Below are 14,695 nucleotides of genomic sequence, written 5' to 3'. Positions count from 1 at the left end.
GGCCCCTGCTCCTCACATTCAGCTAGTCCCATTTGTCTGTAATGGGCCCATATTCCTGCCAAACCTCTCCTAACCATGAACCTATACTATGGTACAGATTCTTCCGCTGCTGGACATTGGGCCCACCCCTCAAACAAGAGAAGGAATATCCCCCCGGAGGAGCACATGAGTGGCAAGGGTGTTTTGTTTAAAGATAGGTGCATGACTCTACTGAATGCATAGACACTGAGAATGTATGAAGATTTTTTGTGCAGTGGAGCTGTTGCCTTACAGCGCCAGAGACCCAGGTTTGACTCTAACTACGGGTGCTGTGTGTATGGACTTTGTACGTTCTCCCCGTGACTGTGTGGGCTTTCTCCGGGTGCTCCAGTTTCCTTCCACACACCTGAGACGCGCAGATTTATAGATTAATTGGCCTCTGTAAATCGTGTTTAACGTGTAGGATTGAACGATTGCTGATCGGCACAGACTTGGTGGGCCAAAGAGCCTGTTCCCACGCTGTATCTCTACACTAAACTGAACTAAACAATTTTTATTTTGTATATATATTTATTCTGAATAAAGTTTATTTTTGGCGGAAAAATATCTTTAGATGTTCCAATCGTACCCACCTTGATTGCTGCAGCTCAAATCCACAGTGCTGCTCGGAAGGGAATTCCATGATTTTGACTCAATGCCGGTACGAAACATAGGAATCATAAATTATCTCTTAATAATTCAAATAGTTGGCCTGGATTGGAGCATCATAGTTACAAGGAGAGTCTGGATAGGCTGAGTTTGTTTTCCCTGGAGTAGGGTAGGCTGAAGGCTGCCTGTTTTTTTTTTAACTGTATGTCAAGAGATCATGTCTCCTGTGTCTTTGCTCCAATATCATGCCAGTATTTCAAACTTACCCGACCCATTCTTTAAATATTTGGAACTTATGGGCTTAGAAGTTTAAAAAAAAAATGTTATCTTGGCTTTTCCTCTGTTGTCTTGGGCAAAGGTGGCTGAACAGGACCTTTGACCTATTTCAAGGTTTCAAGGTCAGTTTATTGTCATGTGTACCAATTAAGGTACAGTGAAATTCGATTTACCACGTAACTATACTAAAAAGAAAGCAACAAGACACACAACTACTTAAAAGTTAACGTAAACATCCACCACAGTGTATTCCCCACATTCTTCACTGTGATGGAAGGCAATAAAGTCCAATCTTCCTCTTTATTCTCCCGCGGTCGGGGCAGTTGAACCATCTGCAGTCGGGGTGATCGAAGCTTCCGCAGCCAGTGGTCGAAGCTCCCGCGTCGAGGCGGTCAAAGCTCCTGCGGCTTGGAGCTCCCGAAGTCGGTCTCTAACCAGGGACCGCGAGCTCCACGATGTTAAAGTCCGTAGGCTCCCGTGGTTGGAGCTCCGAGGTCGATCCCCGACAGGGATCACAAGCTCCACGATTTAAAGTCCTGCAGGCTCCTACAGTTGGAGCTCCCGAAGTCGGTCTCCAGCAGAGGCCGCCAGCTCCTCGATGTTAGGCCGCCGTGCGGACAGAGATACGATCCGTCGAGGTAAGAGATTTAAAAAAAGGTTCCCCCAACCACCCCCTCACCCACATAAAACAAGCTAAAGAACACTAAAACATACATTTAACACATACTATCAGAGAACAAAGGAAAAGGACAGACAGACTGTTGGCGAGGCAGTTATTGCTGACGCCACCCTGGAAATACTGATAATATTCACCACCTTCAAAGTGAAATTGATTCTGCAAAGTCTCATACTCAGATATCCTTTATCCGTTATCCTTTCCGGGCGGCACGGTGGCGTGGCGGTAGAGCTACTGCCTTACAGCATCAGAGACCTGGGTTCAATCCTAACTATGGGAGCTTGCCTGTACGGAGTTTGTACGTTCTCCCCATATCCTGCGTGGGTTTTCTCCGAGTTTTTCGGTTTCCTTCCACATTCCAAACACGTACAGGTTTGTAGGTTAATTGGCTTGGTATAAATGTAAAATTGTCCCTGGTGTGTGTTGGTGTGTTAGTGTGTGGGGATCGCTGGTTTCCGTGCCGTATCTCTAAACTAAACTAAACAGCTGTGCAAAGTTTTATTGAACCATTATCCAGTCCAGAAAACCACACCCTGCACGAGAAACGGGTTCAATGAACTTTTAAACAATTTCCCAGTATTTGTTGTGCAACCTCTCACGTAAATTCAGAATATGAAATGTGTTGGAGAACCACACATAGATTAGATTAATGTATATTTGGATGTAAGCCTTGAACCTGGATTGCATACCTGTTTTGATTTCAGCATAACGCAATTGAAAACCCATTTAACCTGAAGTAAAAAATATTTGTAACATTCCAACTGGACCAACTGAAACACAACAGAGGTGAAATTCACCATTGTGATTCCAATGCCATTGACATGCCAGGGATATACCCAGGGCCGTCTTAACGCATGGGCCTGATGGGCACTTGCCCGGGGCCCCACGAGCATAGGGGCCCCATGCTGATCTGTGTATGTTAAGTGACTTGCAAGAAATAAATACTACTTTAAAAATGTTTTTTCGCAACATTTTCGGTCCCAACAATGTAGCACCCTAAGTCCATTGCTAAGTGCTTTTCGGTAAGTGCTTTTCGCCGGCACGACAGGGGGGGGCTGGTAGGGAAAGTGGGGTGGGGGAGAGTAACGGTGGGGGCAACGGGGAGGGTGGGAGGAGGAGAGTTGTCGTAGGGGCCCCAGTACACTGCTTTGCCCGGGGCCCATAATGCTGTAAAGACGGCCCTGGATATACCCTCATCTGCAGTTCCAACCTTTTGAAGCGTTTGAATGGATTTGGACCACGTCTTACTTTGATTAAAGGGTAGCTAGCAAAGGGAACTGCAGCTTGATTAATTAGTTACAGTTAAGGGTAAAAGTAGTGTAAGGCATGGAATTCAGGAGTCATATTGGAGTATAAGATGTATAATATTTTATATCATACCTTCAGGCAGCATTGCATGTCATGTCTTTTGTAGCGTTTATTCGTGGGGGTTTATCATATTTTAGTAAATGTTTTAGAAGAGTTATGTGTTGTGTTGGTCTGTGAGCCTTAACAAATATTCCCCACTTGGACAGATGAAGCCTAAACTCAGTCATAGAGTGACACAGCATGGAAACAGGCCCATCGGCCCAACTTGCACACACCGGCCAACATGTCCCAGCTACACTAGTCCCACCTATCCACATCCCTTCAAACCTGTCTTGTCCATGTACCTGTCTAACTGTTTCTTAAACGTCAGGATAGTCCCTGCCTCAACTACCTCTGGCAGTTCGTTCCATACACCCACCGCCCTAAATCCTTTAAAATTCTATTAAATCCTCTCCCCTTCCCCTTAAATCTATGTCCTCTGGTCCTCGATTCAGGGCAAGAGACTGTGCATCTACCTGATCTAATCCTCTCATGATTTTGTACACCTCCATATCCCCCCTCATCCTCTTGCGCTCAGGGAATAGAGACCCAGCCTACTCAACCTCTGCCTATAGCTCACACCCTCTAGTGAATAGCAGTAGGAGAAATCATCTCCAGGACCTCCTGTCCATCTCCTAAATGTGCAATCCCCAACACCACATTTTTACCGCCCCCCCTCCCCCCATCCCATAGATGTTACTAACATCCGCACAACATAACAATGTGGTCAATTACAGTTAATTGCAACTCCTACAATTCAGGTTTTTAGTTTAGTTTAGTGCTACAGCGTGGATCCAGGCCCATCAGCCCACCGAGTCCACGCCAACCATCGATCCCCTTTCCTCACTAGTTCTATGTCACCACAACCAGAGAGCAGCCCTGAACTACTATCTGCCTCATTGGTGACCCTCGGAGTATCTTTGATTGGACTTACTAGCTTTATCTAAATGTTATTCCCTTATCATGTATGTGTACACTGGGAATGGCTCGATTGTAATCATGAAATGTCCTTCCACTGACTGGTTAGCATGCAAAAGCTTTTCACTGTACCTCGATACACGTGACAATAAACTAAACTGAACTGAAATGTGCAGTGGTGAAGGTCGTGACTCTTGTAATCATTCAGAATACTTTAATTCATAGAGAACACAAAGGATTGGCTAACTTTAAGATTTATTGACAGGCTAAATAATACAATTTTAAAAAAGGAACAGAATCAGTACAGCATGGCTAAAACGCTTCTTATAAAGGACCCCTTTCCTTACACTTAATGCTAAACTGTTGTAGGTTTCTCTTTCGATGGAACTTCATGGAAAGATGTTGCACGTGAATTAAATACATTTCGGGTTTCCCATGAAATTTATATCTCACAAGATAACCACAGGAGAATCCATCAATTCTGACTGAACACAAAGGCATCTGGGGATAGGAGTTATGGTTATGAATCGTCAGATATATCAACACTGGTGCTTATTATGGTGTCCACTGAGTACTATGTTTACATATCTATTGTGCTGTTGCAAGTAAGAATTTCATTGTTCCATTTCGGGACATCTATATACTAAAACTCTCGTTTGTTTGTTTGTTCCTGGGGAGGGGGGGGGGGGGAGGAGAGGGTGCTACACCAATGTAGTAGAGGTTTGGGCCCAACGGGTCCACTTGATCTAGCATGACAATAAAACACTCTTGACATAAAGAGCGATGATTTGCATGGAATAACATTTAACAATTCAAAATACTCTTATGTTAGTGCAAAGCCTTTAACTGCAGAATTCAACATGCATCTAGAACTCTAGAATGATTATACTTTGAGTATTTAAAAATGTGAGGGGTAACCTTTTCACACAAAGGGTGGTGGGTGTATGGATCGAGCTGCTGGAGAAGGTAGGAATCATTTGGGACAAATTAAATGCCATGATTTCTTTTTGTTCCTACTTCCAAGCAGATTAGTCGAGTTCATTTTCTGGATCTTCCAGAATATTGTGTATTTTTCCTTGCAACCATTGAAAGGTTTTATCTGCAACACGTTCAAAAAGGTTCACATCGGCATGGTAATAGTGATACAGGCACTTCTGGTTACAGCAGTCATTTAAAACGTCCAAAAAGTTGCAAAATGACTTTGCCAACGAGTTCCACTGATGAGGTTCTGGATACTTTTCTCTTGTATGTAAATAGAGAAACTACAAAAGGAAGGGACAGTGAGACATTTGAACAGGCTTGTAAAGTTAAGACAGTTGGAATATAACTGAACGAAAAACCTACCTTCATAAAAAAGGAGTTGAGAAAAGGTCTTGACTTTCCTCGGTAGTCACTGCACAGTTGATCCACGGTCCAATAATAACTATTGAGAGATTTTAAGATTTTAAAGGCTTTTTTCCGATAGCCACCTTTACCATCTATCTTTCCAAATACAAAAGCATCGTTTCTTGAGAAGGAAGGTCTATGGAAACAAGAATGATTGTTGTAGTTATACCTTTGTTTGATTTGGTTATCAATCACATTAACTCGCGTTTGTGCCCGGGAGTTTGCTATTCACACCTGGAGTTAACAGAGTAATATAAATATGCTTTATATTTATTTTATAAATTATATTTGTATAATATAAATATTATAATGATATTTATATTATATTTATATTATAAAGCATAGTGGCACAGCAGTAGAGTTGCTGCCTTACAGCGCCAGAGACCTGGGTTCGATCCTGACTATGGGTGCTGTCTGTACGGAGTTTGTACGTTCTCCCCATGACCTGCGTGGGTTTTCACCGGGATCTTCGGTTTCCTCCCACGTCTCCAAAGACATAAAGGTTTGTAGGTTAATTGGCTTGGTATAATTGTACCGTCTCCAGTGTGAAGGATAGCGTTAGTGTGTGGGGATCACTGGTCGGCGGGGACTCGATGGGTCTGGCCCTACGAGCTAAAACCAACTCTCTCGAAAACATCCAGTGAATTGTTCTCCACTGCCTTCTGTGGCAAATTCCACAGATTCACAACTCTCTGGGTGAATAGGTTTTTCCTCATCTGTCCTAAATGGCCTACCCCTTATTCTGATGGCCTACCCCCTTACCCCTTAACTGTGACCCCTGGTTCGGGACTCCCCCAACATCGGGAACATTTTTTCTGTATCTAGCCTGTCCAATCCCTTAAGAATTTTATGTTTCTATAAGATCCCCTCTCATCCTTCTAAATTCCAGTGAATATAAGCCCAGTCGATCCATTCTTTCATCATATGTCACAGTTATTTTTCATTTTAATTGTTTTGTCAGTTTAGCTTGACCGAGTTTTGCATATCCCCTACTAAAATTCCCTCCTTGGATTGATATTTATGTATGTTTGATTATACTTCTGAGAAGTATCTTGCAATAATTTTTGTTTAGTATTTTAGTTCAGAGATACAGCATGGAAACAGGCCCTTCAGCCCACCGAGTCCAAGACAACCATCGGTCACTGGTACACCAAGTTCTATGTTATCCCATTTTCACATCCTACATACAAGGGGCAATTTACTGAGGCCAATTAACTTACAAACCTGAACGACTTTGGAATGTGGGAGGAAACCAGTGCACCTGGAGGAAACTCACACAGTCAAGGTCTATATTTCAGTTACTTCAGCTTTTTGTATCTATCTTTGCGGATACACTGTTCTTTTATTCAGGGTTTTACGAGATTAATTATTTGTTCAATTAAACAACTAAACATAGCACAAAAAGTAAGGAAATTTGTGTCTGGTAGATTATTTCTTTGTTGTAACAATGCTTCTTGGCAATAAATCTTATACCGTTGGAAAGCCTGTTTATTTCCCTTTTAAATGGTGCCACATTTGTAAGGAACATGCATTTGTGGGATGAGCAGCAGAGCTGAGTATATGGGTTGCACCCATGAAAAATTTGCCAAATCTTCTCTGCCAATGCCAAACAGCTTATTCTGCTGTTGCTATTGACTCTTGTTTTGAGCTTCTGGTACCCCCAGGTGCTGACAATCAGGTGCCTGATTGGCACCTGATTGGCAGCATCTGTGAGCATGGGCCCTGCTACAGTGGTCAGTAGGTGTCTGCTCCAAGAATCGGCATGCCACACTTGACTGATCTGGATAGGGCCCTTGCGATAGGGCAACTTCAAGATGGTGTTCCGCAAAACCAAGTTGCGGCATTATTTGGAGTGAGCCCTAGTACCATCTCCAAAGTGAAGGCCAAGTTCCATATAACGGGTGATGTCAGAGACAGGCCGCGAAGTGGGCGTCCCAAGAAGACGGCACCCGAAGAAGACCGTTTCCTCACCCTGTCAGCACTTAGGAATCGTAGGCTGTCTTCTACAGATTTGCAGTCAAGGTTTGCAGGACGATATGGCCGACGGCTCTCTGCCCAGACAATTCGGAACAGACTGCACGCAGCCAATCTCCGGTCTCATAGGGCTGCCAGGAGGCCTGCCATGACTGCCCTTCACCGTCAGGCCCGTTTGCGCTGGTGTCGGCAACACGTGCACTGGAACCTGAACATGTGGAGGAACGTTATGTTCAGCGATGAGTCCAGATTCTGCCTACGGCAGTTGGATCATAGGGTCAAAATGTGGAGAAGACGCGGAGAACGCTATGCTGATTGCTGCACCGATAGAGTAACATCTTTTGGTGGAGGCAGTGTGATGGTGTGGGGCGGCATCTCCCTCACTGGAAAAACGAGGCTTGTCATCATTGGAGGCAATCTCAATGCAGAGAGATATCGAGTTGAGATTCTGCAACCAGTGGCAATCCCATATCTCCACAGTCTGGGACCGAACTCTAAGATGAGATGATGATGATCAACTCCAAGATGACAATGCTCGCCCCCACAGAGCAGGGTTTCTTAGAGACTACCTCCAGAATTTGGGAGTGGAGAGGATGGAATGGCCTGCCAGCAGTCCTGACCTCAACCCCATTGAACACTTGTGGGATCAGCTTGGGCGTGCTGTTCGTGCCAGAGTGACCGACACAACCACATTGGCTGACTTGCGACAAATGCTGGTTGAAGAATGGGATGCCATCTCACAACAGTGTGTGACCAGGCTGGTGACCAGCATGAGGAGGAGGTGCCAGGCTGTTGTGGCTGTGTATGGTTCTTCCACACGCTACTGAGGCTCCTGTTTATTAAATGAATAAATTGTTAAATTGCCAATATGTCTTGTTTCTTCAGACTTCAAACATCCAATCCACCAAACAACACCGAACAAGAGTCAATGGCAGAATAAGCTGTTTAGCATTGGCAGAGAAGATTTGGCAGATTTTTCATGGGCGCAACCCACATACTCAGCTCTGCTGCTCATCCCACAAATGCATCTTCCTTGCAAATGTGGCACCATTTAAAAGGGAAATAAACAGGCTTTCCAACGGTATAAGATTTATTGCCAAGAAGCATTGTTACAACAAAGAAATAATCTACCAAACACAAATTTCCTTACTTTTTGTGCTATGTTTATTTAATGGCACTAAGATGCGGCAATATTTTTTACCTCCAGTGTATTCCCTGACAGGTCATATCTATCCCAATGCTTTTGATTTGCTCTTGTCGTTCATAGCTCAGCCATTTTGACTTGCCACACAGCCAGCTTGGGAACGGCCATTTCACATTGGAGAAAGATAGGGCATTTTCAACGCAAAGTACCAGGTCAATATCTATCCAGTCGACCATCAGAGGCAAAGCCGAAGCTGTCATCTTTTTTTTATTAACTGCAAACACAAGTTGATCATTAATTAAATACTTTGGATAGCAAGTAAATCCCATAGCAAGCTAAACATTAATTTCATTTAAATTGAACGAACACATGTAATATAGTATATGATAATGTTGACTTTTAAAACATCTGATACCAAAGATAAATATTAATGTTTGCAATTCAGCAGCATTGATCATCTGGGACCAATGATATTTGGGAAATTCATCCATGATTTCTAGGGCCACCTCCTTGAGTACTCTGGGATGCAGACCATCAGGCCCTGGGGATTTGTATCTGCCTTCAGCCCCAACAGTTTACCTAACACCATTTCCTGACTAATGTGGATTCTCTTCATTTCCACCCACCCACTAGATCCTCGGTCACCTAGTATTTCTGGGAGATTGTGTCTTCCTTATTGAAGACAGAACCAAAATACTTGTTTTAACTGTTTGTTTCCCATTATACATTCACCTGTCTCTGATTGTAAGGGACCTACATTTGTCTTCACTAATATTTTCCTTTTTACATATCTAAAGAAGCTTTTACAGTCAGTTTTTATATTCCCCGCATGCTTGCTTTCATGCTCGTTTCCCCCCCCCTTAATTAACCCCTTTGTCCTCATCTGAAATGTTACCCATTCGAACGGGGTACTGATTGAGTGATCAGCCATGATCGCATTGAATGGCGGTGCTGGCTCGAAGGGCTGAATGGCCTACTCCTGCACCTATTGTCTATTGTCTATTGACCCGAAATGTCACCCATTCATTCCTTGTCTCCAGAGATGCTGCCTGTCCCGCTGATTTACTCCAGCATTTTGTGTCTATCTTTAACAACAGTGAATGTTTTGTTTCATGTAATTGTCACAGAATGTAAATAATCCTTTTAAACTCTGACATTGTTTAGATTAGTTTGCTATTTTGTTCACTGCTGTTCAAACCGATTGACAAAAGCTGTTTACATAAGATGAGGTTTTTTTTGTTTTTACCTTGAAAGCCATGATCGGTCTTGTGGTAAAGATCTTTGTATTCCTTTACCAAATGAAACAACCTGAAAATGGTTTCATCGTGAGAAAGCCGTCTCCACTCTCCACCAACATGCTCATTGACTTCAAACAGGTCTAAATGGTGATCAACAGGGGCAACCTGGAGTTTGTCCTTCTGTAGGGGAATGAGGACATCAAGTTCATTAATTGCCTCTGCCTTGGTTCCGTCTGCGACGCTCCCAACTTGGATGAAGTAGTTTGCAAACAACTTGTCCCGCTCATGAATAAATTCAAGCATCTTTTTCAGCTTGGACTGCAAAGCTTGTTTTACTTCCTTTTTGTCTGAATCTTTCCTGATTATTCTTCCGTAATATTCTTGCAGGGGCTTCTCTAATCGGTCAATCCTTGCAAATATATTCGGATCCATCGTCCTGCGGATATGTTGCAGCGGTTCTTAAACCCTTGGCTGCGACGTGTGTTGTTTGCTGCGAGCCTTCCCACACCAGTTGAACTTCCTGTGAAACTGATAGCGCAGAAGGAAACACGCTGATAAAGTATATCACAGTCTCTTGAGCAATCATTAATCTTTAGGTTAACAAAAACAAAAAGAAAGCACCAGCGTTTATTTTTATGTGAAGAAGGGTTTCGACCCGAAACGTCACCCATTCCTTCTCTCTTGAGATGCTGCCTGACCTGCTGAGTTACTCCAGCATTTTTGATACAATAGACAATAGACAATAGGTGCAGGAGGAGGCCATTCGGCCCTTCGAGCCAGCACCGCCATTCAATGTGATCATGGGTTATCATTCTCAATCAGTAACCCATTCCTGCCTTCTCCCCATACCCCCTGCCTCCGCTATCCTTAAGAGCTCTATCCAGCTCTCTCTTGAATGCATTCAGAGAATTGGCCTCCACTGCCTTCTGAGGCAGAGAATTCCACAGATTCACAACTCTCTGACTGAAAAAGTTTTTCCTCATCTCAGTTCTAAATGGCCTACCCCTTATTCTTAAACTGTGGCCCTTTGTTCTGGACTCACCCAACATTGGGAACATGTTTCCTGCCTCTAACGTGTCCAACCCCTTAATAATCTTATACGTTTCGATAAGATTTCCTCTCATCCTTCTAAATTCCAGTGTATACCTTCGATTTGTACCAGCATCTGCAGTTATTTTCCTACACAACGTTTATTTTAGGAGCGATTGACTAGATAAGCAGGGAAGATATATTAAAGTGCATTAAATTTCAAAAATCATATTTAGAGATGCCTAGCAGAGACACAGACCCTTCTGCCCAACTTGCCCCTGCTGACCAAGGAGCCTTCCTGAGAATTATCAACAGTGTCAATAGTGCTTTATTTGTCATGATCAGCCATGATCACAGTGAATGGTGGTGCCGGCTCGAAGGGCCTGATGGCCTACTCCTGCACCTATTGTCTATTGTCTTTTGTCTATTGTCACATGTGCATCTGCACAGTGAAATTCGTTTTACACTCCACAGCCTAGAGGTTTGTAGGTTAATTGGCTTTGGTATAAATGTAAATTGTCCCTAATGTGTGTGGGATAGTGTTAATGTGCAGGGATTGCTGATCGACGTGGACTCCGTGGGCCAAAGGGCCTGTTTCCGTGCGGTATCTCTAAACTATAAACTCTAAAAACCCTACAACTCAAACATGATGCACATCTGCCTGCATATCTTCCAATTCCCTCCTGTCCCTGCATATCCATATGCCTATCCAGAAGTCTCTTAAACGCCACTATTGTATTTGTCTCAACCACCACCCCTCAAAGTGTGTTCCAGGCACTCACCACCCTCTGTGTAAAAATAACTTGCCCTGCACATCTCCTTTAAACGTTGTCCTTCTTATCTTAAAGCTACGCCATCTAGTATTTGATTTTTTTCATCCCAGGAAAAGGTTCTGATTGTCTACCCTATCTCTGTCTCTCATAATTTTATATTGTACCGGGTCTTCCCTCAGCCTCCGGTGCTCCAGAGAAAATGATACAAGTTTGTCCAACCTCTCCTTTTAGTATTAACCCTTAAAATCCATGCAGATTGTAAAATCTTCTGCACCCTTTCCAAAGCCTCCACATCACTCCTGAAGTGGGGTGACCAAAACGGCACACAATACTCTAAATGCAGCCTAACCAAAGTCCGATAATGCTGCAACATGACTTCCTGACTCTTATACTCAAAGTGTAGGAAGGAACTGCAGATGCTGGCTTAAACCGAAGATAGACACAAAAAGCTGGAGTAACTCAGCAGAACAGGCAGCATCTCTGGAGAGAAGGAATGGATGATGTTTCAGGTTGAGGCCGTTCTTCAGACTAGTCTGAAGATACAGTACAGCACAAGAAAATAACCTGAAGGTTATTGCCGAAGAAGTCTGAAGAAGAATCTCGACCCAAAATGTCACCCCATTCCTTCTCTCCAGAGATGCTGCCTGTCCTGCCAAGTTACTCCAGCTTTTTGTGTCTAACTTATACTCAATGCCGTGATTGACAAAGGCAAGCAGACCATACGCCTACTTTACCACTCTTTCTAGTTTAGTTTAGCTTAGTTTTGTTTATTGTTTCGTGTACCGAGGTACAGTGAAAACGTTTTTGTTGCGTGCTTTCCAGTCAGCTGCAAGACTATGCATGATTGCAATCACGCCATCCACAATGTACAGATACCGGATGAAGGGAATGATGTTTCATGCAAGATGGAGTCCTGTAAGGTCCTATTAAAGATAGCCCAAGGGTCTCTAATAAGATAGATGGTAGGTCAGGACCGCCCTCTAGTTGGTGATAGGATGGTTCAGTTGCCTGATAACAGCTGGGAAGAAACTCCCTGAATCTGGAGGTGTGCGTTTTCACACTTCTGTCCCCCTTGCCTGATGGGAGACGGAAGAAGAGGGAGTACTGGGGTGAGATTCATCCTTAATTTTGCTGATGACCTTGCCATCTCTTCAGCCTGAAGTGTAGATGGAATCAATGGAAGGGAAGTTGGTTTCGGTGATGGTCTTGGCTGCATCCATAATTCTCTGCAATTTCTTGGATGGAGCTGATCCCAAACCTTGTTCCTTGAGTTATTAGATACAGCAGGCAGATGCTTGATACTTCTTGGCTTTTCATAGGATTTTATAGTGTAGAATTGAAATGTGCTACTGTTATGGGTCAATTAAATGTCATGAACCTTTAACGACTTGTCTAACCGAAAACCCGGTCTGCAGGTTAACCACAATGACATAAGTTTATCCAGCTGCTGAGAAAAATAACTCTTTGCAACAGCAACAAACTACTGACCCTGTCTACTTCTCAAGAATAAGATAGAGGAAGACAATTTACAGAGGAAATAGGCTTGAATTTTGCAAGCAAAAAAATGGTGACATCAGTGATCCCTGGTGTCTTTTAAGGATGTTTGCTTAGTTTGGGTTAGTTTGATCTCAACACTGTATTGAAGGGGAATGACTAGTGCAGCGTAGTGGTGCACGGGGAAGGGACAATTAGTACCAGTGACGTAGCTCATGTGGGAAGAAATGGATCTGTCTTGAATGGAACCTACATGAACTCAAGTTAGCTTGGCAAGAGGATTAATATTCAAGATTCAAGATTCAAGATAGCTTTATTGTCATCCAAATTGGACGAAATTCAGTCACCCACAGTTCAACAACAAAAGCATCAAAATAGGCATTAAAATTACACAACCCCAAAACACACAAAAGAAACATCCATCAAGAAAACATCCATCACAGTGAGTCTCCTCCAGTCCTCTCCTCACTGTGATGGAAAGCCACAATGTCTTTTCCCATCTCCTGCTGTCCTCTCCCGCAGTCAGGCTGTTGTGGTTGCAGGCCGCGCCGGACGGTCCGCAGCGGGCCGAGCCTAAGGCGAGTCGCAGCCGCTCCCGCAGCCTCCGAAGACGGCCGGCTCCGCCGATGATAAGTCCGATCCGGGGCGGGCGAACACGCTGCTGCTGCCGCTGTTGCTGCACGTCGGGGCGGTCGTGGCTCCCGACATTGAAGCCCCCGCCCAGCAGAGAAATATCCCGCGGCATATCTTAAGTCGCGCCGGACGGTGAAATGTCCGCGACCCAAGCCCCAATCCACGCGGCCCGAGCCTAAGGCGAGTCGCAGCTGCTCCCGCAGCCTCCGAAGACGGCCGGCTCCGGTGATGGTAAGTCCGATCCGCGGGCTCTGCGAACCGGAGCCCTGGAGGCCGACAGCTCCAGGAGTTGGGCCGATGGTAGGCTGCAGCAGGAACGGAGACAACACCCAGAAAACAAAGGTCGGGTCTCCGTTCGGAAGGGACACATATTTACAATTTTACAGTTCCCCCCCTCCCCCCCACATACACACATAGTACACAAACACAAAAACACGACATCACAACTACAATTAAGACAAAAAAACAACAAAAACACAAAGACAAATGGACCGCAGGTGAGCCGCAGCTGCTATGGCAGCGCCGCCATTTTCCACAGCTAGATCAACAGAGATTAAAATAACAGGGCGCATAATGAAAGTACAGACGTTTGTTGGAATTACGGTCGGGTTTCTCATTTGACCCATCCCACTCGATAGCACTCAGCGGCAGTCATTGTGTGTATTTCATGGCTTGCAGTGCATGCTGGTGCACACAGTATATACATCCTTGATAGACACAAAAACCTAGGGCAACTCAGTGGGACAGGCAGCATCTCTGGAGAGAAGGAATGGGTGACGTTTCGGGTCGAGACCCTTCTTCCTTGGTTCTTAGTCAGAGAGTCACAGAGTGATACAGTGTGGAAACAGGCTCTTCAGCCCAACCTGCCCACATCGACCAACATGCCTAATCTACACTAATCCCGCTTGCCTGCGTTTGGCCCATATTCCTCTGTCTGTCCTATCAAATGTACCTGTCTGAATGTTTCTTAAACGTTGCAATAGCACCTGCCTCAAATACTCATTCCATACACCAACCACCCTTTGTGTAAAATAATTACCCCTCAGTTTCCTATTAAATATTTCACCCCTAACCTTAAATCTAAGTCCTCTGGTTATCAATTCCCCTACCCTGGGCAAGAGACTCTGTGCATCTACTCGATCTATTCCTCTCATGATTTTGTATAGAGCAGGTTTGGAGG

At 44.2% G+C, this 14,695-nt stretch overlaps 1 protein-coding gene across 1 annotated transcript; it reads right to left on the bottom strand.

Annotated features, from left to right (window-relative positions):
• Positions 1 to 4,090: 4,090 nt before the first annotated feature.
• LOC144592461 (uncharacterized) lies at positions 4,091 to 10,077 on the bottom strand. The gene is made up of 4 exons (XM_078397052.1): positions 9,595 to 10,077; positions 8,406 to 8,622; positions 5,189 to 5,366; positions 4,091 to 5,106 (listed from the first exon to the last, which is right to left on the bottom strand). The coding sequence occupies exons 1-4, from the start codon at positions 10,016 to 10,018 to the stop codon at positions 4,873 to 4,875; spliced, it is 1,053 nt and encodes a 350-aa protein (XP_078253178.1). The 5' UTR covers positions 10,019 to 10,077; the 3' UTR covers positions 4,091 to 4,872.
• Positions 10,078 to 14,695: the final 4,618 nt, after the last annotated feature.

Source organism: Rhinoraja longicauda, chromosome 3, assembly GCF_053455715.1.
Source record: "Rhinoraja longicauda isolate Sanriku21f chromosome 3, sRhiLon1.1, whole genome shotgun sequence".
In the NCBI taxonomy this organism is placed as follows: Eukaryota; Metazoa; Chordata; class Chondrichthyes; order Rajiformes; family Arhynchobatidae; genus Rhinoraja; species Rhinoraja longicauda.
Note: the sequence above shows the minus strand (reverse complement) of the source record. Positions and strands in the feature narration are given on the sequence as shown.

What these genes read in the sequence shown, in the direction of transcription:
- LOC144592461 (XM_078397052.1), bottom strand. Translation starts at nt 10,018, where the DNA reads ATGGATCCGAATATATTTGCAAGGATTGACCGATTAGAGAAGCCCCTG. An exon ending in GACCGATCATGGCTTTCAAG is followed by an intron (nt 8,623 to 9,594) that starts GTAAAAACAAAA and finishes TTGTGTTTGCAG; the next exon opens with TTAATAAAAAAAAGATGACA. An exon ending in TGTCAGGGAATACACTGGAG is followed by an intron (nt 5,367 to 8,405) that starts GTAAAAAATATT and finishes TTGTTTCCATAG; the next exon opens with ACCTTCCTTCTCAAGAAACG.